Raw genomic sequence first — 27,479 nt, 5'->3', positions numbered from 1 at the left:
TCTTACTGATATCACCATCTTCCCAACCACCCAATCTTAACACACATCACCTTTAATTCATTTCTCCCTTTAATGGGAAGAAAGTTAAAAGTTTTACTAGATAATACAAAAGAGAATTACTGAAGACATTTATCACATTCCTAGAAGGAAAAGCTCTATACTGGAAAATGTGCTAATTCCCTCCTAGAGTAATACAATTTCGCTAAAATTCAAATTGGATGTTTTGGAAACCAGCTAAAGTGACTCAAATACTCATTTGGAAGAATAAATAAAACAGTTAAAAAAAAAAAAAAATTACAATGAAGAAAACTTGTCTTGTCAAATACTAAGATACTGCATAGCTACAACAATTAAAATCATACAACAATGAGCAAAATATAGAGAACAGAAAATATATCCAAGAATATACAAGTGTCTAACATAAGATAAAAAACGGCAAATTCAAATCAGCGAGGAAAAGAAATTTTGCTCAGTAAATGCTGCTGGAATAATTGCCAAATGTTTTAAATACATTTTCTTACAACATATGTCAAAGTACATTCCAAATGAATTAAAGATATAAATATTAAAAAATGCGAACATGAAACCCCAAAACATCTGACCTTTGGGAAGGAAAAATCTTTCTAAGCCTAGAAACAATGCTAGAAATCACAATGGAAAAAAAAAGATTTCTATGTTTCAAAAAACTGAATAATTAATATACTACCAAAAAAACCCACAAAAAACCCTGTACAAATTATCTGCAACAATAGAACAGAAATGGATTGGCAGTGTTCACATGCCAAAAAATAAACAAGAATAATACTAAAACTCCAATGGAACATTACGAAAAGACAGGAATAGACAAATCACAAGAAAAAATAACCAATAAATATATGAAATTCAAGAGATACACAAATTAAAACAATGAAATACTTTTTTGCCTATCTAATTAGGAGAAATCATTTAGGATCAGAATAACACAGGCAAGGCTACCCTGAGACCAACACTCTCCTCCTAGCCAGCGGCATGTATTTTATAACGCTTCCAGAAAGGACACAGAATACCTATCAGGAGGTTTACAAATGATCTTATATTTTGGCCAAATAAATATCTATCTAATAATTTAGCCTAAGGATATATTCAGAAACTTAGACACATTAATACATAACAATAGAATATCATGGAGATGTTAAGAATATTTGGGAATATTTAATGACACAAAGAAACTTTATGATACAGTGTTAAGTAAAGAAGTCAGGACGTGAATCTGAATACACAATACAGTTTAACTGTGTGACAGTGCGTATCAAAAAGGCTCAGTAACCACACCACACAGAAACGTCAAGAGTCATGATCTCTGAGTGGCAGGATTATGAGTGATTTTTATTGTCTGGACACAGTTCTTTAGTTTCTTCATTTTCTATAAAATGAGCACGTATTACTTACATAATCAGACAAGACATTTGTATTTTAAGAAAAACTACCAAAACCGCTGCACGGGCTCCCCTCTCTCCACGGGGTACATTCTAAGCCCCTGACCACAGCACACTGCCTTTTTAACCTGCACATCTTTGCCTCCCATCCCTCCTTAATGCTCTGGCAACAACAAAGAGCCAACCAGCCCTCAACAGTGCTGCATCCTCGCACAGCTCCACTTCTTGGCAGGTGCTGCGCCCCCTGCCGAAAGACCGTTCCACCCCCAAAAGGCCTCTTCATCCTGAAAGACTCACTCGAATGTCCCTCTTCTGTGAAAACTTCCCCAGTGTCCCCAGGAAGAAATACTGCTTCCTGGTCTGGGTTCCACACCTCTTTGCTCAGGGCAGCAGTGTGGAGGGAGGGCGCCATAACGAGGTTTACTGTGTGTCTTCCTCCCTGTGGTAGACACGACGATGCCCCAAAGGTGTCCATTCCTAACCCCCGGGGTCCGGGAATATGTCACATGGCAAAGGGGCTTTGCAGGAGTGATGAGATTACGGATCTTGACTTGGGGAGATTATCTTGGATCATCTAGGGGGTCAACATAATCACAAGGGTCTTTTAAGAGGGAAGCAGGAGGGTCAAAGACAGAAAAAGGAGATGTGACCATAGAACCAGAGGCTGGAGGAGGAACTTTGAAGGTGGAGGGAAAATGCAGGTGACCTTTAGAAGTTGGAAAAGGCAAGGAAACAGATTTGCCCTGAAGACTCCAGAAGGAATGCAGCCCGGCCAACACCTTGATTTTAGACATCTAACCTCTAGAACTATAGGCAAATAAATCTGTGCTCTTTTAAGCCCGTAAGTTTGTGGATTTGTTACAGCAGCAATAGGAAACTAATACACTCCTGACCACACCAAAAGCACCTTGGGGCGGGCACGGGGAGGGGAGGGGACAGGGAGCGGACGGGGTGGGGGGGGACAGGGCAACAGGGGACACACTCCGTCAAACATCAGGTGATAAACGAACCACTGTCTACCTCAAGGAAAACGATGGAAAATAAGTAGGAAAATGAGAGGAAGGAGGAGAGAAAAGAGGTTAACATTTACTAAGACATTCAAGTTTATTGCTAATTTATTTGTTAATGTTTATTAACATTTTTTGAGAACTTATTCCCCCTTCCAGGCATTGTTCTAAGAACATTACGTCGTTCTGGGAATTTCTTTAAGGAAGTGTTATTATCCCCATTTTACAGAGAAGGAAAACAAAACAAGAAATTAAGCAACCAGCCTAGGACCACCCAGCTGGTAACTAGGGAAGCCAGGATAAGAATGCAGGAATTCTCGCTCCAGAGCCCGGGCTGTTGAATATTAAGAAGAAACAGCGTACACACTGAGGGACCGGCAGGAATTTGCATGTTTGCATAAGACACAGGGAATAAGTATGCTTTAAATTAGGCTGAACTTATTAAAGGACTATTCTCTATTCGACCTGCCATGCTTGGTGCAGCTCTGTTTTCTGCGTAGTCCGACTCACACGGGGACGCAAACCCCGCGGCCTGATGCCAAAGGGGCTGTTTGAAGGCTGCGGGGATGCTGCCTGGGGTCTATCCTTCCCAGGCATCCAGCCCTCCCTCTTACCCCCGCCCAGTCTGTCCGCCCAGTCCGTCAGTCCAGTGCACACTCCCCGCACGAGGACCTGAGCTGACAGTGGTCAGAGAAGCCCCAGGACCTGTAAGAAGTGTTCATTTTGGTCAGGAGAGCCGGTGGAAGGGAGGTGGGTGACTGTAGGCCGGCAGCAGCACTGACGGCCCCGGAAGTAAATCAGTCACGGTTCCCAGATTACAAGGCAAGGCCAGTGGGGAAACACATCTTTGCAAAGTCTCCCTTCCCTGTTTTCAGTGAGATCTGAAAGGAAAACACCTTCCTTTAAGGGGAAAACTTGGCCTCAGGAAAGACTGCTTTCAGGTGCTAAATACCGATGCCTGGCAATACTGCCCACGACAGAAAACCAGTCCGTGAGTCAGAAGACCAGCTAAGGAAAGTCACTCCGAATCCTGAGAAAAAGGATAATGGGATGAATACAATTTGGTTTTTTTTTTGTTTTTTTTTTTTTTTGCGGTACGCGGGCCTCTCACCGCTGTGGCCTCTCCCGTTGCGGAGCACAGGCTCCGGACGCGCAGGCTCAGCGGCCACGGCTCAATGGCTCAGGGGCCCAGCCGCTCCGCGGCATATGGGATCTTCCCAGACCGGGTCACGAACCCGTGTCCCCTGCATTGGCAGGCAGACTCTCAACCACTGTGCCACCAGGGAAGCCCAATTTTTTTTTTTTTAAATTAAGAGACACGGAGGACGATCAGCGAGACCAACCTAAGCACTGTAGGAAAGCCAGATGGTAAGAAGAAAGCAACGGGAGAAAATTAACCTGAGATAAGGAACAGGGTTAACAGACTTCAGGGATCACCAATTACCTGGCAAAGCACCACCAGGGGTGTCAGCCCAGCCGGGCTGGCCCACAGCAGAGGCAGGAGGGAGGGTTCCGACGTCTGATGAGGGTGCTAGAGGCGGGGGCCTAAGAATGACTGTCCCCGACTGGGGGCTCCCCATCCTCCGGGGGGCACTGCAGATAGAGGTGCGGAGCCCACAGCGAAGGCGCCAGGCTGAGCTGGAGGATGTGGGGAGGCCCTGGCTGGAAAGAAGGAACCCTGCTTCCCCGCTGCACTTGCCCCGACAGCCGACCCCAGAGGGGTGGGTTCCCCACTCCGGCCGCCTCTCTCAGCCGCCTGAGTTCTGCCCTAACTAACTACCTGGACTTAACCCGGGACCCACACGTTAAAGTAAGGGCTCAGTCCCCAAGATCGCCTCCCCCCACCCCCCAGAGGTGCTGTCACAAGTTCCACGTTGTCGCCTGTACTTCTGACCACCCGGCTATGGACCACCAGTCTCACAGCCTCCCTCTCAGCTTTGATCATGCGCTACAGCCGCTCACAGAAGTCCGCAAACAGGTAGATCACTGGTTTACTGCAGACGACACAACTCAGCACAGCTGGATGGAAGAGAAGCCCATCCAGGGGGGCCACACCCTCCAGCACCTCGACGCCCTCCGCAGCCCGGAAGCTCCACGGCCCACAGTGAGGAGTTTCGGGAGGTTCCGCTATGTAGGCAAGATTGATGGGATCCCTGGCCATTGGTGGTGAAACCCCTCCACACCCCCTCCCCGCCCCAGGGGTCCCAAGCCTCCGACCGACCGACGGACCGCCCGCCCGCTGGTCCCTCTGCCACCAGCCCCGGCCTCAGGTACGGAAGAAGGGGCTCCTTACAATTAAGAAAAGACGTTCCCCTCACCCCATCACTCAGAAATTCCACTGGTCTCGGGGCTCTGTGCCGGGAACCGGGGCCCCGATGTATATGGCTTAACTCTGCCAGGCATCACCAGGCCTGTGACTTTGCAGGGCCTCCGGCGCACATGTCCCAGGGGGAACAGAGTGAGTCAGGCCCCGCGCTGACCTCCTGAGTCAGCCAGTCCCTGTGGGGCAGGACCTGTGGTCAGCATGGAGCCAACTCCCTGCGAGTGAACTTTTTAAGCAAGAAAACTCCGGGTGACCTTCATCTGCTCCAGGACGTCAGAGTGCTCCCTTCGGGGCAGAATTCGTAAAGGAAATGAAAGATTGCTGGAAGACGCCAGGAAACAGATTCTCCCTCGGGGCCTTCCCCTGGCTCCTGGGGGACGACAAAGGTCTGACCACCCGGCCTCAATGTGGGCCTAGTGTGAGGACCGTCCCAGCTCCGGCTCCCCCAGGACTGACAGACAGCGGCTGTGACTGCATCACTCCCCCTCTGCCACCCCACTTCCGTGGCCCCCTCACGGGTACTGTTTCCACGGGGACCCCCCCATAAACCTGCTGCACACAAATCTCTGTCTCGGGGCCTATTTCCCCGGAAGCAACCAGAACAATCCGTTAAAACCTCATTACACGTGTGTAGTGTGTTCATTTAATTACTTGATCTTAAAATAATCTTTCTTTTAATTTAGTTTTATTTCATTTTTTTAATATATAAATTTATTTATTTATTTTGGGCTGCGTTGGGTCTTTGTTGCTGCGCACGGCATTTCTCTAGTTGCGGCGAGCGGGGGCTACTCTTTGTTGTGGTGTGGGGGCTTCTCATTGCAGTGGATTCTCTGTTGTGGAGCACGGGCTCTAGGCACGCGGGCTCAGTAGTTGTGGCACGTGGGCTCTAGAGCGCAGGCTCAGCAGTTGTGGCGCACGGGCCCAGTCGCTCCGTGGGATCTTCCCAGAGCAGGGCTCGAACCCGTGTCCCTCACACTGGCAGGCGGATTCTCAACCACTGCGCCACCAGGGAAGTCCCAAGTCTTATTTCGTTTTAATTCGTCTTATAATTTCTTCAATCAGAGGTCAAAAGCTCAACTGCCAAGAGATCCACACAGGTAAATAAAGTTCTAAAAGGCAAAGTAAGGAGCCAAAGGGAATGGAGGGAAATATGACACGTGGAGCTCAGGCCCCATCCAAAAACTTCCAGACACTCCGGAAGTAAAGGAGGTTTGCCCATCCACATCCCCTGGACCGTACTTCCACAAAGACATCATCGGTACACACACAGCTCTGCACTCGGCCTTGTTCATCCCCCTCGACATCACATGCTTCTCATCCTTGGGTGTAACCCTGACGGTTCTGTCTGGTGCTACCCAGTGAGTCAAATCACCACAATCACTGGACCATTCCTTCTGCTTAGACGGCTACACTGTGGGGAAGTGACCTAGCAACGCTTGGGATGGTTATCAGATGGGGTGCTGACTGAACGTCTACTGTTAACATCTGTGGGCTTAGATTAAGTTTTTCTAAATTTGGCTTTCAGGCACTGCTCCTGATACACAGACAATGAAGCATGGCAGTTTCACAGATAAAAGTGAGCACCAGGCTCTCAAGGATAATATAATCCACTCGGTATTACGCAAACATCTTTAAAGTCTAAATTGCAACTTCTTTGGGAATAATGGTCAAAGCTGCCCACTTCACCTAAATATGAAATAAAACAGAAACCTTTAGGTCAGTCAGCAGTCTGCATTCTTTTCATGCCAAGGCAAAGGCTAGACTTGTATTTTAGTATGATTTCCCTTTGTTTCCCAGAGTAGCTCATGCACCCTTATTTGGAAGTTTTCCTTTCTGGCCTGCAATTGGGGGAAAAAAACAGTACTCTAGAAACTCAAAATGCCTTCTAGTCTGGCATCTCCAAAGCATCCCGTGGAATCATGCACTTCTAAAAGGTGGAAAGGGCATCACGAATACAGCTCAGGCCCTCATCTGACCAAACGTGAAAACCCACCGGGTCAAAAAAGGAGAAATGAACCTCCAGCGTCTGTCTCTGAATCCAGGGCTCTGTCTAATATACGACCTATCACCGAGAGAAGATGCAGTTTATGTCACGCAATCCGTGTATAATCAACCCCCTCCCTGCGTCGTGCACAGTGACTGTCTCATTTCTGAAGCACTTAAATCTGATGCTACAGGGCTTCCCTGGTGGCGCAGTAGTTGAGAGTCCGCCTGCCAATGCAGGGGACACGGGTTCGTGTCCCGGTCCGGGAAGATCCCACATGCCGCGGAGCGGCTGGGCCCGTGAGCCATGGCCGCTGAGCCTGCGCGTCCGGAGCCTGTGCTACGCAGCGGGAGAGACCACAACGGTGAGAGGCCCGCGTACCGCACAAAAAAAAAAAAAAAAAAAAAAAAAAAAATCTGATGCTACAGCCTTGAGGGAAAGAGGGGATTAGAATTCCTTGAGGGAGGTTGCCCAGGATCACAGCAGTGACTCCCCCCTCCCACACAGACCATGTCCCCTTGTTTCTTCCTCCCTTTCTCCTCTTCCATCTCACCTCCCTCCCTGCCCCCCCACCCCACCTAAGCATCTCCTGTCTCACTCCTCCCGGCCTGGCCCTGCTCCGTCCCGTCCTCTCATGCAAAGAAGCCTAAATTTCTCTACTTCGCACAAACCCCGGCTCAGCCCAGCCCCGCCCCGCCCCGCCCCGGGGGCCGTTCAGCGGCCACACAAAGAATCTTCCCCCTCCCCGCCACCCCCCCCCACCCCGGGGGGCGAAGGGAACCTGCCCGGGCTGGTGGGGAAAGGTCCACCTGGGGAGGCCACATCTGAGGCCTGGGAGCATGAGGAGTAGGTTAAAGGTATCGTTTATCTTCTCAATGGCGGCACTTTTGACGGCGTTATAAGAGTAAACCGATGGGCGGGTGGCGGGCGTTAGCTGGGACGGTGGCAGGCAGGGTAACCCGCGGCGGGCTGTGAGTCCTGTGACAGGAGCATCCCAGGAGAGGGGCAAGGACAGGGGCAGGTGGGTCACGGGACACAGAGGACACGCCTTAGGCAGGAACGGCACGTGACCACACAGGTGCGCACTGAGGCCCCGGCTAAGGCTCACCTGGACGGCCCTTCAGCCTCCTGCGGGGTTGTCATTAACCGGGAACAAGAAGAGATCTCCAGAGATGGTAAACATGTCTGTGCCCTAAACTTCACACCCTTTCATCAACAGGAGAAGCACCTCTGCTTTAGACACATCTGGCAGCTTTGGTGACTGGTTTCCAGGTGCGTGGGAACACACTTGCGGCAAGAGGTAAGTGACGGGGGGAGTCCAGAATGTGACCAGCACATGACCCCGTATGGACTGACCACAGCCATCAAGGAGCCCCAGGGCACCCCAGAGTCAAGGCTGGGGACAGAATTGACATGGACAGTGGCGACCTGAGTAAACAAAAGGAGGACGTTGGTAACACTTTGGGGGATGATTTTGTATCCGAAGTGGTTAGCGTAAGACTCTGGATACCAGAATTTATTACAGAGAAGAGGTTGTTTCAATGTACAGATTACATTAAAATGGAATCACTGTTATCTCTTCATTTTCATTTTTTCTTTCTTCTTAATCGCCTAGAATTACTGACTGAAAATCCCTACATAGGCAGAAAGCACAAAAGCAGAAAGCCACAGAAGATTAGGCTGCCAGGAAAGTTGTGAAGGACACACACAAACACAACACACACAAAGGCACGCCCCTCCCCAACACTGTGAACCTGCAAAAAGACACTCTTCTGCCACATCTTCGGCCCAGCTTGCAAGCGTGTAATTCCACGTAACTCTGGCACGCTGTAACGCACTCAGACTGAAGAGAGAGCAGAAGAGACCAAAATAAAACTACAAACATAATTTTCATGAGAGTTCTATGCCCATGTGAGCCTCTGAATAGGCTCTTTGTTCATCTGTTTGTAAATCAGAAGAGAAGGTTAGACTGCTGATAACTTAACCTTCCAAGTTGTTTTGTTTTGTTTTTTAATGTGGCCACTAGTGCCAGAGAGAAAAGCAGGACCATTTAGAGGAATGAGATGGATTCTTTGGCAGATAAAACAAAGGGGATTTTCAAGGGCTCTGAAGGTGGTTGGCACTGGTTCTTTCCTGGATATAGTTTCAGGTCAAAACTTATGACTTTACTTTCCAAGTTGATCATAACCCCTAATCTTAACACTCATCGTAATTAGGTTTAATTTGGAACAAGCAGCTGGAAATGAGGGAGCATAAGGGGTAAAGGAGAAAAGACTAGAGAAACAGAGCACGGGTTTTACAAAATGAGCAGAGGCAGAAGGACACTGGTGAGAGAATATTTACAAATAGATCTGAGTTATGACAGGGGGACGGCCTCTGTGACAGGCAGGGAAGGAGACGATGGGGGCAATGTCCTGGCCAGCCCCCCAGGGAGTCCTCAGCCCAGGATATCTGGCTTATCTCTGTAGTGGTCTGGAATGCAGACAAACTCTTTCTGTGAAAGAAGCTTTTCTGAATTTCATAACATTAAATGATTTTTTTAACCTCAATTTTAAATATTTGGCCAACCGCATTAATTTTGAAACATCAAACCTACTTTCTCCTGGGAATTCAAAAATTCCCTGGCAATACAAGGGCCAGCTGCCATGAAGGTCTTCATAAGGATACACGGAAACCTTCGAAATTCTCCATGTTTTAATGCTGCTTCTATGATATTACTACACAGTCTGGTCTCAGCTGATTGGAGCCGTAACAACACTTAAAGAAAGTAAAACAGGATTCAACAGACTAGAAATCTCATACCTAAAGCACATTCGGGCAACACACTCCCCAGGTGAAATCCCAGTCTCCTCCATCCCCAAACAAAGCCACAGAATGTTAAAGGTAGCAGAAAGCCCTGCACACACACCCTTTTTTACATACACGGCAACAAGGGACCAAGAAAAGCTTTAACTGATAATTCACCTTTCCTGTTAAAAAGTTTTTTTTTCCAAGAGGAGGATTTAAGAAAAACCTGATTGAAAATTTCATTATAAGGTGAAAAATTTCAAATCCATCACATTATTCTGCCCAAAAAGAAAAATCATAATCTCAAGAGCGATGCCCAGGAGGCATCTTACAAAACTCAGCAACGGCTTCTGACCTTAAAACCTGTAATATGTGAAGGATAATTCCTCCGTGTAACAGGGGACATCCATCCTGTGATCACGAGCATGCAGCTCATCCCAGAGGGCCCGACACACCCATTTCTCCCCAGGCTCACGCCATGAATGTGACCTTCTAATAAACCCTTGTTTCTGGTTATCATTAACTTAAAGAAAGCTACGGTCCTACACACATCTACATACACACATGGACGCACGTATACGCATGTTCGCACATATAGGACTATACGTGCATTTCCAAGCTGGTTACCTTACTGTATTCTCACTAGTTCTAATAGTTTTTCAGTTGATCTTCTTGGCTATTATAACAGAAGAATTACAGCCTCTATAAATAATGCTAATTTTGTCTCATTTTTAATAAACCTTAAAAAAAAAAATCTTACTGCCTTGGCTAGTCTATCTGAAAACAACGTCCTCTATGGGCACCACTGTTTTTTTCCTGACCTGTGAAGGAATGTTTTTAGTTTCCTGTTAAGCATGGTGTGTGTGTGGCTTTCAGACCATTTTATTTATTATCTTAAGAAAGAATCCATTCATTCCTATTAAATGTTTATGAGGTAGATGTTAAGTGTTATTAAATGCATTACTGACATACAGTAAGATGAATTTTTTTCCTCTTTAAATTTACTGATGTTGTAAATTCTATTTATATAATACTATTATTGCATTCTTGGAATTAACCTTTTTTTTTTTTTTTTTTTTTAACCAGTGGGTATAATATTTTAAAAAGGCATCGCTGGAGTAAATTTGGCTTATATTTCAGCCGGGATGTGCACTCCATACTGTCCTCTGGGTTTCTTTTTTCCTCTCTCTCTGAAAGGCTCTGGTATCAGGATGAGCACTGATAGTATTAGCACTGCTTCTGTCAAAATAAATTAAAATGCTCTCCATCTTTTATGTACTTTGGAGTATTTTTCAAGCTTCTGTTATTTGAGTTTTACATTTTTGGCTGTATTTGCATTTACCTGTCCTATTACATATTTAATATTTTTCTGCATAAACTTAATATCGACTCACTTTTTAAAAAATCTAACCTTGTCCTAAGCAACACAGATTCAACGAACTAGTTACAATTTTTCTAACACATTTTAATTTAATTACTAAAATAAGAACTAGTCATCAGTATATACCTTAAACCATTTATCTGCACCTTCTGTAATATAATAATCTTTGGGAAACGATGCATTAGACGTCTTTAAATAGCACAGAAATTCTACTTTTCTGATCTTTGAGAAACTCTGCCTATAACACCATCTGGGTTCAGGATTCTTTTTGGAGCTTTTTTTCTTAAGTCACTTTGTGATGTCTTCCAAGATTATTTTTCTGCCCAAGTATCTCATTACTTCATGAATTGATTTTGGTAATTTCATTTTCCTAGAAAATTTCAATTTCATCAAAAATTTCTATTTTTTTCTCTTTTTTAAAATCTCCACATCTCTGATTACATACATTCTTACATTACTAATTTGGGGTATTTGCGGGGGGTTTTTTCTAAGTTTAACTACAGCTTTATCTACTTCATTGTTTTAACAAAGGACCTACTCTTAGATTTTTCAATTCCAGCGGTTTTTTTTTCTTTTCTGTTAATTCATAGATTCATTTAACAAATATTTACTAAGTGCCAACCATGTGCCAGGCCACCTGCCAGGTGCTGAGGGTAGGAGAAGGGGGAACAGACACTGTCATAATTTACTTCATTAATTTCTGCCCCTTTAAAAAAACTCCCTCCTGTTTTCCCAGATATCTTTTGTTGTTTATTTTCTAATTTTCTGCACTTCATTTTGCTTTACTATCAAGACACCGCCTTAAGAGACCAAGTGTTAAGAAAAGCAGGCAGAGTTGTATCAAGTCAAAGGTCTTCTGAGTCAGATGGGAAAACGTCTACATATTTTAAGTCCCAAAGACGCACAAACCCTAATCAAGTGATACCGCCGGCCGTTTGAATGGAGGTCTCAGACTGCTGTCGGGAGCTACAGGAATTACGTAAAATGTAATTTGAATCTAAGGTAATGGGCATTATGACCACTTCCTTCTTCAAGTTTTGAAGTTAGTGTCACAGAGAGACTACAAGGATTTTGAACCTAGAATTCTCTACCCTATCAGTAAGGTTGAAGGCGTAAGAGAGATATCCTCAGATAAAGGTTGAGTCAGTGCATCACTCGTGGATTATCTTTGCATGGGCGCAAACCCAACTGCTCAAGAATGTGCCCCAACCACAGCAAAAGGTGCTCTGGCTGCTATGGGTAAGAATCCCATCCCTGTTCCTGCCAGAAATCTCTGTTGGTTAAAAAAACCTCAGCAAACTGAGGAGGCAACCCCAAAATTATATGGGATGAAATCCCAATACCATTTATTATTTGGGATAAAACACTTAAGTAAACATATTTTAATTTGAGAGGTTAGAATCAAGGAGAAAAATATTCAGAATAATTTAACCAGTAGTAATAGTATTATGTATTAAGAAATACCTGCATTTTGGAATTACGTGTTTTAATGTTTAAGAGAACTGGACCTACCAAGAGTTACCGATCAGCCTCAAGATTCTAATTTAAAATGTGTAATTGAAAGTGTGCATCTATATACACGCACATATAAAGAGAGAATGTGTGAGTGTTTGGGGATGTATAAGAGGACTTAAGAAACACTATATTTTTAAGAATAATTATTAAATGTATAAGACTTCTAAAAACTGGACTTGTCAGTCAGACTTTAACAGGTACCTAAATATATTAAATAAACACAGTTTAAAATATTTAAAATTTATTAACCAAGTTTGAACACTTGGTTAATAAATACTAATCAAATAGTGATTAATAAGTCACCCTTAAATAATGATTATTAAATTTTACTTGAGTTATAAATAGAATAACAAGATGCTGAATTGAAAGCTTTCTTTAGAATTCGTTTCTTATTATTCACAACTTTAACTGACTTAATTTTAAGAATCAAACTAACATCTGAATATGATTTTCTGCAGCATATATATTTTGTTTTTTGTTTTAATCTAGAGGAGGAGGCTCTTTTTTTAAGTGAGTTTAACCCATTCACATTTATTATAGTAACAAATACATCTGATATTCTCACCTTTTTTTTTTTATTATGTGTTATCATTGATCTTTGATATACACATCTTTTTAATCCTAAAAGGCTGCATTTTCCCAAGTATGTCTCTCAGGACACTAGTTCCACTCTGAAATTCTTCTATGGAACAAAATACATCTGAGAAAAATGCATGCTATATTCTCTTCTTTGTGACTATTGTAAAAACTCTGATGAATCCTTGAAATCTAAAACTAAGGACAAGAGAAGCCACTAACTCATTGACTCAAGCTCTCCTACCAACTCCACTCCCCTCCTCCCTTAATTCAAAACCCTAAACTGCTGCTATGAATAAGATAAAACAGAGCACAAAAAAATACGTTGAAATAGAAAACAGAGTTGATGAAATTTTAGAAGTCAATAGGAAACCTGGAAGAAAAATGTGAACGTAGAGATGATACAATATATAAAAGTTCAGCAACAGAGAGAATCACAGGAAATATTCCAGCCAAAGCAAAGGGAACGCAGGAAAAGAGAAAAAGGATTCAAGCAGCAGTCTGTCCTGAGAGTGAGTCAGGACCAAAAGGCAACCAAGTCCAAACGGAAACGTTAAGTCAGAAGGCCTAGAATAGTAACAACTAAACCTTACCAGGCACTTTCTGTGACGTGTGAGCCTATTCTAACCCATCATGTGTTTCAACCTATTCATGACCACAACAACCCTATGAGGTAGGTTGTTCTACTATCCCCTTTTCTAGAGCTTAACTCACTTGCCCAAAGTCTCAGAGCTACTAAGTGACAAAACTGGGATTTGAACACGGAGTCTGGCTCCAGAGCCCAAACTCTCAACCACCATGCCTTGTGTCTCTAAGAAGAAAATGAATTCTCCACAACAATCCATAAAATCGAGAAGGTGGATAAGAGGGTAAAACCATGTTAAGATAATTTTCAAAGTATCAATAAATAACTATACTACTTTCCAATCTCCTTACTCGTTCTATTTTTCTTTCAAAGTAATATTGTCTGTCACAGATTATAAGTTAAATGACCTAAGATTGCATGTCCTTCTCTTCTACATCTAAATGCACTACCTGATTTTCCAGCACATAATATACATGGGATCCTAATATTTTAAATGTTGATTGGTTTTCAATTTTTAGAATCAACCTACAAACATGCACAGAAGATTTAATGATACTGATTAGGAAACAGAATGTTCTAGCCATGTAAAAATAAAGGTTGAGAGTAGGCCAGGATAGGGTATGGAGGATGTAGGGGAAAAGGCAGAAGAACTTTAGAGACAGCATATCCTCCTTTACCCAGCCAAGGACACTGTTTAAAGTTGGTTACCGTCAAGAAATACAAGCGGTAAATAATAAAAGATCTCCTTAGTATTTTTGTTTTTTGAATGAAAATTTCATAAAGTTAAAAGAATTTTACGGTGAACAACCAAACACCAACAACTGTATACCACCGTTAACACTTTACTAACAATAGATTTAGAAAATTTCAGTATGACTTGCAGGACTGGGGGAGGACAGGAAGACAGCAGTAAAAATGTGCTGAATTCCTCACCTTGCACAGTGACCGTTCGTAGACAGCCTTCAAAGCTAATAAGTCAAGAAATAGCGTAGGTATAGCATATTATGTAGAATTACAGAGATAACCACCATTTCTTTGAAATGCATCAAAAAATAAGAGGGACTGACGGATGGATAGCAGGATGAATAGAAGGATAAAGCAAATGTAACAAAATGTTAATTGTAGACTCTACGTGGTGGGTCTATGGCTGTTAACTATATATATCTTTCCATTTTTCTGACTAAAATTTCGTAAGAAAATATTGACACAGATGTGGTTGAGAGTGAGCTGCCTTCCAGCCCCGAGCCTGGCCGGTGGAATGCGGGTAGGGATGACGGGCACCCCGTCCAGGCCTGGCCCCACCAGCCCCCGCAGGACCCTCATGCCCTCTCCCCTCTCCTGACCGCCACCAGAGCCAGCACAACCAGGGAGCCAGACCCTGAAGACGATGTTCCCCAGCCTGAGCCTCTAAGAGCCCTACAACTCCCTGGACGGCCCCCACCTCCCCCTAGACTGGGGGGTGAGCGAGAAATCATCTTTTACTGTCTTAAGGGGCTATTTTGGGATTCGTCTTTAACCACAGTTAGCATTAACTATAACCAGTACCGAGTGGAACCTGAGGGAGTGTGGGTAGAAGCTTTTACTTTTGTTTCCTATCACTGGTAGCCACTGTTTAAACACATACATGCAAATTTAAAGCAAAGACTAAGCAGATATCAGCTAGTTGTGAGACTGGGAAAAGCCTTCTAAGCTTCTAACCCTAAGTAGAAACTAACACCTCCTTTAGCATACTGGGTACCTTTGTGTGAACATAAAATGGCAAAATGGCACCCCTTCCTCTGGAGTGATACAACCCCACCTGGGCCCACTCGTTTCTTTATTCCCAGCTGCCTTTGAACAGTGTGCAACCTGCGCGACTACACCCAGCAGCCCTCTCTGACTTGCAGGCACCAACAACCTGGTTGGAAACTGAAAGACTGTTAACTGAGATCTTTTAGGAAGTTAAGAGGTGTGGTCATCAACACGTTCTGATTCCAGCTGCCCTCATCCGTGCAAACTTTCATGCCTTCTGCTTGATTCATTTCTCCTGTCCATCCTGTAACACCACAGTAAAAGTGACTCATCTCAGAGGATCGCAGACCCCACAAAAGAGACTCTTGCTGTCACAGCAGCCAATTCCAAGGCTAGAAAAGCAGCAGCAGCTGAGAACCGCCTTCTGCCTCAGGCCTGCCCACAGAGGGGGCTGGGGTGGCGTAGGGGTTGGAGATGGGGCTTTTACCTCATTTACCCTCTCATAGCCCCTCCCTGTGCGAGTAACCGAGGTCAGGGATCCGAGGGAGTCAGCCAGGAGGTGCGCCACTTGGATCTCCATTCCACAAAGACCTCGGTGTTCAGCTGCAAGGACTGGGGTTAGCTGACACTCCAGCTGTCAGCGCCGCTGGGACTCAGCCTGGCTTCTGGGCCTAAGGCACATTCCTCCCAGGCAGCCTCCAGCAAGAGGACTAAGGACTGGCCATCACCGCCCGAGCCGGGGCTCCTCTGCTGGGCGGTCTGCTGGGGGCTCCGGGCAGCTGGCCAGGACTTGGTCGGACCTGCGCGGTTCTGTGCTCACACCTGCTGCTCCCTCCTTTTCCATTCCTAGGTGGTGCGTCTGCATCATGGTCCACAGGCTTTCCAGGCCCGGTCCTGCTTCCCACCCCTTCCGTCTCCCCTCTGAAAACCCTCCTTCATTCCTGATTCTGTTTAAGGGTCTGCGCCTCAGAGGACAAAACTGACACGACAGAAGATGGGTGTGAAAATCATACTTGGGCGTTTGTCGCTCTGCCTCATCTGCCTGTTTCTACCGCCCGCCCTTGGGCCCTGCTCTGATGACCCACCACAGCACTTGCTCTGATGCTAGTCCAATGCACCACACCTGCCAGTGGGAGGCACCGCCACTTCCCGTGTGGGCGAGGTGGCAAAGGGGATTGAGGATTCGTTAATCTTTAACTAAACTCTCATTTCCGGGATCTCATTGGCGCATTCTATAGCATTTCATCACAGCACGGAGATCACCTAAAGTTATACACACACTTTCAGCCAACAATATTCTAGCATTACAATCTTTCCTAAGACTTTCTAACTGGGTATCTTTACTCGCAGCAAATCAGCCTGAGTTCCCATTCTGAAATTATTTGCACTCTGAAAAATGCAATAAAATAACTCACTGGCATAAAGTGTCCTTTTCATCTCCTATCCATCAGAGTTCCCTGGTGGCGCAGTGGTTAAGAGTCCACCTGCCAGTGCAGGGGACATGGATCCGAGCCCTGGTCCCGGAAGATCCCACATGCTGCAGAGCAACTAAGCCCGTGCACCACAACTACTGAGCCTGCGCTCTAGAGCCCACAAGCCATAACTACTGAGCCTGTGTGCTGCAACTACTGAAGCCTGAGAGCCTAGAGCCCGTGCTCCGCAACGAGAAGCAACCGCAATGAGAAGTCCGCGCACCGCAACGAAGAGCAGCCCCCGCTCGCCGCAACTAGAGAAAGCCAGCGTGCAGCAACGGAGACCCAACGCAGCCAAAAATAAAGTAAATAAATAAATACATTTATTAAAAAAATAAAAAGGTCACTTAGAAATCGGAACAAAAGCACCCAAATAACTCTTAAAAACTCTAACAAAGGGCACAGTCTCTTCACAGTTTTGACACTAAAGAAATAATACACAGAGCAAGTGTGTACTACTGAGAGGTGTTTTTAAAATGTTACATATCCGGGGCTTCCCTGGTGGCGCAGTGGTTGAGAGTCCGCCTGCCGATGCAGGGGACACGGGTTCGTGCCCCAGTCCGGGAAGATCCCACATCCCACATGCCACGGAGCGGCTGGGCCCGTGAGCCATGGCCACTGAGCCTGCGCGTCCGGAGCCTGTGCTCCGCAACGGGAGAGGCCACAACAGTGAGAGGCCCGCGTACCGCCAAAAAAAAAAAAAAAATGTTACATATCCTTCACCTCATAGCTTACCACAGGGCTGTTTATGACACAGGCAAATTTGCACTAATTTGCAAATGTTGGCTATTTTGCCCAAAGAAGTTTGGATAAGTGCTGTGTAGTTTAGAAAGTCACCCCTACGTGATCAATGCAGTAACCCCATCTCTAGAGTTTTTCTTCGTGGTCTGTCTCCCTGTGTGGCAAAGTTTTCCATGCCGGTTGTCATACCAGTCCAATGTCCCACAGCTGCCAGGGAGGCACGCGCCTCCGCCCAGCCTCAAGGATGTGGCCTGGCCCTGCTTGGCCTCCCTGCCAAGGTGAGTGAAGAGCAGTGACCCGAGGCTGAGATCCAGGTCTTAATTAACGGCCCTGCCTCTAATTCGACGGATAAGTCACCTGGACCATTCGCTGCACCTCTCAGAGCTTCCATTTCCTCATCCAAATTCAAATTTAAAAATCACCCGCTGGAAAAAGTATTCCGAGTTCTGACTGTCCCACAAACACAGACCCCGTCACCTGCCAGCCCAGGACTCCAGTCCCAGGTGGACCATCTCTCCCCAACCGGCCAAGATACACTTTTGGGGGCTAAAGGAAACCCCGTTTGCGTGTGACAGTACAGAAATGTTCTGTTTTGTTTGTAAACGCGACCCCGCGGTCAGCAGCATCTAACTCTGCTTAGGAGGTCAGAATGACCAACAGGAGATGAAAACCAGAGGCCAGCTGCCTTCCACCCAGCTCGCCCAATCTCTGAGCAAATAAAAATTTGATAAGCCGGAGAAGCGCCGGAATCCCAGAATAAGCACTGGCTATTTTGAGTAAGAAACAGTCACAATCCAGCCCCGGGTCTGAGCATGAGTTAAGAGACCTGCTGATGGGCCGCCACCTTCCACAGGACTCTGGAAAGTGTGTGACACGCACACGGACAGTGCCCACAAAGTCCGCACGAACTGCCCACGCGGCCACGGGGGCGACCCCGGCCCCTCGGCCGTCCCCGCCCCGCCCCCGGGCGCCAGGTGAGCCGGCGGCGTTTCCCTGTCGCGGCGCGGGCACAGGTGAGTTCACCACCCCCGGCGCGCATTCCAGAGGCGGGACTCACGACCGAGAACTTCGCCGTCCGCGCCCCTCGGCGCCCGCGGGCAGCGCGGCTCCGGCCCAGGGTGGTGGGGGAAGGGCGCCCGGCCGGGAGGGGGTGCGGCGACCCCCCGCCCGCCGCACCGACCTGCTTCGGGATCCTCGGGTCGCCCCGAGTGGTTGCCCATGCTCTGCGGCCTCGGGCAGCGGCCGACCGGCCGCCTCAGACGGCGTGTCCACCGCGCGGCAGCTCGCGCCGGCTCCGGCTGGCGAGGCGGCTACGTCCGGCGGGTCCGCTCCAGTCAAAGAAAGGGCCGGCGCCTCGAGTCCCCGCGACCGCCGGCCGCTCTGCGCCCGCTCATCTGCATACCGCCCGCCCACCTTATCTACATACCACCCCCCACGCAGGCCGTCCACCTCGACTCGGGCTGCCCACCCCACGAGGCCCGCCCACCTCATCTACATACCGCCCGCCCACCTCATCTGCATATCTCTCTGGATCTTCCAAAGCTTCCCTCCCAGGCGTGGGAGGGACGCGCCCGCTGCCCGACTTCCGGCCTCTAGGGGCGGACGCTGAGAACTGCGGCTGGACCCTGCAGGCTGGAAAAACCCCACTGCGGGGACGCTGAGGCCAGGTGTCACGAGGAAGGAAGGCACAGTCCCGCGCGCGAGAAATCAGACCTTCGGGAAATCTGGGTTGCCATAAGACAGGCGCTTCGTAAGTATTTTTTGGGACTTAGTTCTTGGATGAATGAGTAGACGAATAAGCAAGTTTTGAGGCGGAGGCAGTGTAGACGACGCTTTAACAACATTCTCCACGATGAATACTGCCACTAATAATAAATATGCATGCCAGTCACAAGGACAAACTGCCCTCAGAAATGACTGCCTTATCGGGGACTTCCCTCGTGGCGCAGTGGTCAAGAAACCGCCTGCCAATGCAGGGGACACGGGTTCGAGCCCTGGACCGGGAAGATCCCACATGCTGCGGAGCAACTAATCCTGTGCGCCACAACTACTGAGGCTGTGCTCTAGAACCAGCGAGCCACAACTACTGAAGCCTGTGCACCTAGAGCCTGCGCTCTGCAACAAGAGAAGCCATTGCAATGAGAAGCCGGTGCACCGCAACGAAGAGTAGCCCCCGCTGGCCGCAACTAGAGAAAGCCTGAGTGCAGCAACGAAGACCCAACGCAGCCAAAAATAAATAAATAAATAAAAGAAGTGACTGCCTTATGTGAAAACGCTTAGAACTCACTAAATCTTGCAGTGAAAAGTATGTAATGGGGAAAAAAAATTATGAGCAGGACGGCGGGTTCCACGTGCTGCATCACTTCAACACTGGCCAATTCTCAGCTCTCATTCAACATCTTAGGTCACCGCTGGTCACTCTCAACAACAGTTTATTCCCTTGGTTTCAGGGACACCACACTCTCATAGTTTTCTGCCACTTCCCCGGTCCTCCTCTCTGTCCCCTTCATTGGTTTCTCCTCATCTCCTCTAGACCCCCAGCGCCCTAATGCCCAGTCACCTCCATCCAACTTACTCTTTGCCTTTAACTTGGCCATCACAGCCAAGCTGTGGCTTTTAGATCCCGCCTGTATATCTTCCGCCTGATCCTGCCCTCTGAACTCCAGACTCATCTATCCAACTACCTTCTTGACGCCTCCACTTTGATGTCCTAATAGGCATCTTCAGTTTAATGGGAACAAAACCAAATTCTAGATTTTCCTCCATCGATGTCTCACGTAGTCTCCTCCATCTCCATAAACGGAAGGTATCAGGATCAATATGGTAAATGCCACCTCCTCAGCACTTCTCACCGCTTCCACTGCTACCACACCTGGTGCAGCCCACAGTCACCTCCCACCAGGATCACTGCAGCCGCCTCCTAACCTTCTCCCTTCTTCTGCTCCTGACCTTCACGTAACAGAGTGATGCTTCTAAAACCCAGGTCAGATCATATCACACCCCCACTGACACGCTCTGATGGCTTTCTGTCTCACTCGGCAGAAAAGCCAAGCCCTAACAATGGCCTTCAAGGCCCTGAATTCCCTTCCCCTCCCTCTACCAGTGGACTCGCCCCCCCTCCACACACACACACCTGTCTTGCTACAGTATCCTCCTCACTCTTCCCAGGTAAGCCACGTTGCTCCCACCCAAGGGACTTTGCACTTGCTGTTCCCTCTGCCCGGGACGCTTTTCCCCACATTCCTACGTTACACAGACCATATGGTTCACTCACTCTCACTTCCGAGAGGCTCTCACTTCTCATTCATTCGATTAAGAGGGGCTTCTCTTGTCACATCATGTGAAATAGTCAATCAGACCCTCCACACATACACTTCCCTGGTTTGTGGACCTTTGTGACACTTTCCACCATTTAGTCGACGGTATGTTTACTCGTTAACTGGTTTACTGTCTCTCCAGTAGAGTGCAAACGTCATGAGAGCAGGGAATGAATGCATGAGTGAGTTTATAAGCTGTACTGTAAACACATCAGCTCTTACACGTTACTTCCTTTCAGTAGGAGTGCTGTGAGTTATTCTCCATCAAAACTGGTTTGTCAAAGACAAAAGCCACAGTTCTATTTCTATAAACTACAAAACCTGGCACAACCCAGAGCACATAGAAGCGGATGTATGAAGGAAAATAAATTGCATGGGATGACTTCAGAGCAGAAATGCATATGAGATCAAGCTCAACCCCCCTTTTTAAAAGGTGAAGAATGGACTTCCCTGGTGGCACAGTGGTTAAGAATCCACCTGCCAGTGCAGAGGACACGAGTTCGAGCCCTGGTCCGGGAAGATCCCACATGCCGCGGAGCAACTAAGCCCGTGCACCACAACTACTGAGCCTGCGCTCTAGAGCCTGCGAGCCACAACTACTGAAGCCACGTACCTAGAGCCCATGCTCCGCAACAAGAGAAACCACTGCAATGAGAAGCCCGCGCACCGCAACGGAGAGTAGCCCCCACTTGCCGCAACTAGAGAAAGCCTGCGCACAGCAATGAAGACCCAACGCACCCAAACATAAATAAATAAATAAATAAATGGTGAAGAATAAGCCCAGAAAAGATGTTTGACTTCCCAAAATATGTGGATCAATCGACAAAGGCTGAGTTTGTGAACGCTGCCACAGTGACACCACTTCGACTTACAGAACAGTTACATACTTATCTGGAGAGTTTTGAAACTCATGAGTCATCTTCTTAATCCCATAAACTGTTATTCAATTAACATGTATCTCGTCAGGAAAACTTGACAAGATACCAACCCGAGATACATCCTGTACAACTATGACTCTCTTTTACAGTCAGAAATATTTAAATCGAGTCCTGTGTGTATTTCATCTTCTTAACATTGTTCTAATCTTGCCTCTCTCTTATCTTTGCTGGCACTTGTTTAATTCAGGCTGTTAATTCACACAAGGAGAAACTAGCACTAGCTTCCAACTCACTCGATGCTTCCCGTTTTGCGGCTGCCCAAACCCCTCCCCCATTCCACCCATCAAGGAGGCAAATGCGACCTTATCACACCTCTGCTTAAAAGCTCCCTGCCGCTCCCTTCTACCTTTAGCATAAAGTCCCCAGTTCTTGATGTATCATCTTGCACCCCCATACCCCTTACTCTACCCTCATCTTTCAAAAATACACCCTCCGTTTATCTCCCAGCGACATGAAGCCAGTTGTGGTGCCCTGAACATGCCCTACTGTCTCAGGTCCCTACGCTTTCATATCTGCTATATTCCCTCTGACTTGATACCCCACTGTAGCCTGGCAACCTGGCAAATGCCTATGCTTTCCTCTAAATTCCTGGGCAAGCATCACTCCCCCTGGGAGCCTGCCCATCCCAGCCAGAATCAAATACATACTCACTCCCTTATGGTATTTCTGTCCCTTGTAAATGCTTGTATTTTCCCACAGAACCACATTATTTAAACTATGCTTCTTTGTAAGACTGTGAACTCTTTGAGCGGCAGTGATGCTGTCTTAGTCATGCTTGCATCCATATCTCATAAAACTGAAGTAAATAATATATTTACCTACTCTGTAATACATTTACCTACTCTATAATACAACGCTAACTTAAACAAACAAAATAGTTCTGGGATGGTCACTTGAACTTCTGAAGGATTCTTTGCTCTCCGGAGACATCCTATGTTATTGAAATGAAAAGACTAAATATTATAAAGACATCAAGTCTGCCCAAATAATTAATCTATAATTTTAACAAAATTCAAATTAATCATGAACTTGATGTATTTACTCCAAGATTCACCTGGAGGAATAAAGGCATCAGAAAGTCTAAGAAACTCTGGAAGAAGAAGAAAAAGAGAAGAGATTTGCCTTATTAGAGATGAACACATGCCATAAAATTACATCAGAAAACCAGTGTGGTTACAACAGAATGGAAATTCCCCAAAAAACAGATTTAAAAGAATTGAACAGGACTTCCCTGGTGGCTCAGTGGTTAAGAATCTGCCTGCCAACACAGGGGACACGGGTTGGAGCCCTGGTCGGGGAGGATCCCACATACCGTGGAGCAACTAAGCCCCTGCACCACAACTACTGAGCCTGCACTCTAGAGCCCGCGAGCCACAACTACTGAGCCTGCGTGCCACAACTACTGAAGCCCTCGCGCCTACAGCCCGTGCTCCGCAACAAGAGAAGGCACCGCAATGAGAAGCCTGCGCACCGCAACGAAGAGTAGCCCCCGCTCGCCGCAACTACAGAAAGCCAGTGCGCAGCAACAAAGACAAAACGCAGCCAAATAAATAAAATAAATATATAAATAAATTTATTAAAAAATTAAAGAATTGAACATAAAGTAGCACTTCAAATTAAGTGACAGCCATATATCCCTCTTTATGCCAACAATAAGTTCAATTCAGTATAAATTTAAGTGTAAAATATGAACATATAAAAGTCTTGAAGTAAACACGGATGAATGTTTTATAATATTGAAGGGGAAAAAGTCTTTTTTTATTGTCCGACTTTTCACTGTGAACATTTTCAGATTCACAGAAAAGTGTGCCCAGAACACGACAATGAACCCCTTCTATATCCATCACTTACATTTACCAATTGTAAACATTTTACCGCATAAACATTCTACCACATTTGGCCTTTATCTCGACCCCTCTCCATTTTCCTTCTCATTGACTCATTTGAAAGTATGTTGCCAACCACATGACATCACAACACTTCCCCCCCAAATACTTCCAGCAGGATCTCCTAAACTCTCCTACAACACCATGATCACACCTACGAAAAATAATATTCTCAAAATATTACACGGTACACAGTTCATATTAAAATTTCCCCAATTGCCTCCAAAAATTTTTTTTTCCAAAAACATCATGATCCAATCAATGTTAAATACTGTTTAAGGAAAACACATCCTGAAATAACCTTCATCAATGATAGTTTTATTTATTTGGCCACGCAGCTTGTGGGATCTTATTTCCCCTACCAGGGATCGAACCCAGGCCCTCTGCAGTGAGAGCAGCGAGTCCTAACCACTGGACCACCAGTGACAGTGATAATCCATCAGTGACAGTTTTAGATGCTGATGGCGGTAACCTGATAAAACCATTTTAAAAGGAGGTAGAGAAATTTAACACACTCCTAGTAATTATTCCTGAGGGCATGACCTCACAATTTTAAGTATCAGCCATCACTGAAAACAAATCTTTTAAAGAGAACTTTGAAAGCCGGACAGCGAGAAGTCAAGTTGTGGCAATAATACGAACTGGGCAAACAAACGCTGACCGTCCAGTGTTGGAATAGGATAAAATTTCCAGTGGAATCAGTTTGTCCGGAGCCACAGGTGGAGGTACAGCTGACATGCTCCAGAACCAGAACCGGTGCTAAATAACCTCAAAAATGCTCTAGGGACGTCAAAGACAGCTATGATGCTTGTTTTAAAAGAGCAACAGGGCTTCCCTGGTGGCGCAGTGGGTGAGAGTCCGCGTGCCGATGCAGGGGACATGGGTTCGTGCCCCGGTCCGGGAAGATCCCACATGCCGCGGAGCGGCTGGGCCCGTGAGCCATGGCCGCTGAGCCTGCGCGTCCGGAGCCTGTGCTCCGCGGCGGGAGAGTCCACAACAGTGAGGGGCCCCCGTATCCCAAAAAAAAAAAAAAAAAAAAAAAAAGATACGCTGCGTTTGTCTTTCTGCTCAGACCTCCCCGCGCCCTGCCCTGTACTGCTCTTTCCTGCCTCTTCCTTCTCTGCTGCTTCCAGTGAACTGTGCGCTGGACCTGCTGGCAGCACCCTCAGGAAGCAAGCCAGTCCCAAGCGTGGCTGAGGCCTCTCTCTCCCCTTTATCTCATCTTCTTCAAAGCCAGTATCTTTCTAGCCTTTATTCCTGGCCTTGAGGCACCCCCAGGCTTCAGTCTTGCTAATTGATTTAGAGTAATGACGGGGCTCTTTTTAGTTCAGAAATAATTCATTGAGTCTTGAAGGCTCATCCGTTTATCTCCTTTTACTTATTAAAAAAACCCCAGGGCTTCCCTGCTGGCACAGTGGTTGAGAGTCCGCCTGCCGATGCAGGGGACACTGGTTCGTGCCCCGGTCTGGGAAGATCCCACATGCCGCGGAGTGGCTGGGCCCGTGAGCCATGGCCGCTGAGCCTGCGCGTCCGGAGCCTGTGCTCTGCAACGGGAGAGGCCACAACATTGAGAGGCCCGCGTACGGCAAAAAAAAAAAAAAAAAAAAACTTTTAAAAAATTAAAAATTAAAAAAAAATTTTAAAACCCAGCTTTATCGAAGTGTAATTTACATATCACTAAATGCACCCATTTAGGATGTGCAAGCCAAAGAGTTTTAGTCAGTTTACCAAGTTACAAGCATCCACCACGACGGAGCTTTAGAACATTTCTGTCACACCGAAAAGATGCCTTCTGTTGATTCCAGTCAATTCCTGTTTCACGCCAGCTCCAGGCAACCACAAATCTGCTTTCTGTCCCTACAGATGCGCCCTCGACGTTTCCTGCCACCTTTTTGTCGTTGGAGTGTTTTTCAGACCAATGTATGTGCTGTTTGCCTGAGGAAGTTTTCTTCTGATTCAGTTACTAGGCTTCTTCTGTTACCCTCTCTTTGACTCTTTCTCTCAGCGTTTAAGTTTCTCTTGGTTTTCTTTGTGCGAACCTCGTTGGCCTTTGACTTATTAGGAAAGTTGAGGTTTCCCCCCTCCTTTAGAAGATGGAAAACTTGGAGAGTGTCATGTACAACACAGGTGCTGAATATTATTGATTGAATAAAGCAGCCTAAGCCCCATGCTCCTGGGACTTCCAGAAATCATTGAGGGAAACACGACCCCCTTTGTGCTCCTAGACTTGGAAGCTTAGGGGAAAACTCACGTTACACCCCTAGGCTTGTCTTTCGCATATAATGTGAGCTTCAGAATCTGAAGGCCAGTGATGAGTTTTTATTATTCATACGAAGCTCCAAGGGAAGGTGATTGGGTAGATAATAAGGCTCTTGTAGGCTCAGGGGGTGGTCTGGGCGAGGTCACCTAATGAGTCAGTGGCTGAGACAAGGACAGACAATGGGCATTTTTACTGTACCGGGGTCTATGGTGGCAATGACCATTATCTCAATCTGCCTTCCTTTACCCTCTAGCGATGTTATTTATATTTAAGTTAAGCCCTGTTGGAGATTTAAAAAATGTGTTTTCTCTAATTCAGGAAGGGTTTTTCCAAGATTTTCTCCCATAGTTTACAGTTACTTATTTCAAGAAAGTATTTGCTTTTCTGAATCCCGAAAGAGTCGCTTCTCTTTGAAGATTCCGGGGCCAGCTTCTCCTGAAGGCAGAGAGGTAGAGAAAGAAAGAACAAGTGCTTCGCAGGCAACAGGCCTGAATTGAACTCTGGCTCCTTCCTTTTTATCTCTATGTCCTTGGGCAAGATAGCGAATCTCTCTGAACCTGAGTCCCTTATGGAGAAAAAGGAGAGCTACCTGGTCAGATCATATCTGACTCAGCTGGACTTCAACACTGAGGAAGCGTGCCATGTTGTATTAACACAACAGAAGGTAGGTGACTCAAAGGAGGTTTACCTTGGGGACACAGTGATGTCGTGGGAGAACCAGTTCTCTCTGTCTTTCTCATCTACCCTCCTGGCCACCTCCCTTCGCCGTCTTGGTGGAGATGGCCGCTGTAGTGCTGGTGACTGCAAGCAGGGAGGACAAAGCCCCACGGAAGAAGAGAGCATTCTTCCAGTGTGTCCCCTTAAGGGCAAGAAAGCGTTCCCGGACTCTCCCACCAGACCTCCCTCAGTCACTAGCAAGGAAAATGGAATCACCATGATTGGCTTCGACCGTGTAATTAAGATTCATTCCGGAGCTAAGAACAGTGTGACCTTCTATCAGCATCGTGTTCCATGGAGTTCATTAGCAAAGAAGAAGGAAATGGCTGATGGACAGGTGATCCCCGGTGACTGTTATTCCTGTTTTGTGGTGTTAAGCCTGAGGTAGTTATTTGGATCATGATTTTTGTTAAAGGAATAGCCTTTGTTTTTTAAAGAGGTTTCAGGTTTATAAAAGAAATGAGTGGCAAGTATAGAAAGTTCCCATATATCCCCTCCGCACCCCCCTGTTTCCCCCTTTACTAACAGCCTGCACTGTGGGGTACATTTGTTACAATTGATAAGCCAATATAGATCCGTGGTTTTTTTCATTTTTTTTATTGACGTATAGCTGATTTACAATGTTATAGATCCGTTATTATTAACTAGAGTCCACAGTTTATATTGGAGTTCACTCTTTGCGTTGGTTATACATTCTGTGGGTTTGGACAAGTGTATAATGACATGTATCCATCACTGGAGTGTCACACAGAATAGATTCACTGCCTTAAAAGTACCCTGTGATCCACCTAGTCTTCCCCCCACCTTTCTTCCTCCAAACCTCGGCAACCACTGATTGTTTGC

The 27,479-nt window shown here is 46.4% G+C and overlaps 1 protein-coding gene across 5 annotated transcripts in view; it reads right to left on the bottom strand.

Annotated features, from left to right (window-relative positions):
- SPECC1 (sperm antigen with calponin homology and coiled-coil domains 1) overlaps positions 1–27,479 on the bottom strand; it is a 257,971-nt gene that overhangs the window by 120,059 nt on the left and 110,433 nt on the right. Inside the window, exon 1 of one of the 5 annotated variants that reach the window (XM_029211777.1) lies at positions 18,699–18,840. The exons of the other annotated variants lie outside the window; for them this stretch is intronic. Within the exon in view, the coding sequence (XP_029067610.1) occupies positions 18,699–18,738 (40 nt within the window). The 5' untranslated portion in view covers positions 18,739–18,840. Of the gene's footprint in view, positions 1–18,698; positions 18,841–27,479 lie in introns of those variants that run through there. 5 annotated transcript variants of the gene reach the window in all.

This window comes from Monodon monoceros, unplaced genomic scaffold, assembly GCF_005190385.1.
Source record: "Monodon monoceros isolate NGI ecotype Baffin Bay Population unplaced genomic scaffold, NGI_Narwhal_1 Super_Scaffold_9, whole genome shotgun sequence".
Lineage (NCBI taxonomy): Eukaryota > Metazoa > Chordata > Mammalia > Artiodactyla > Monodontidae > Monodon > Monodon monoceros.
Note: the sequence above shows the minus strand (reverse complement) of the source record. Positions and strands in the feature narration are given on the sequence as shown.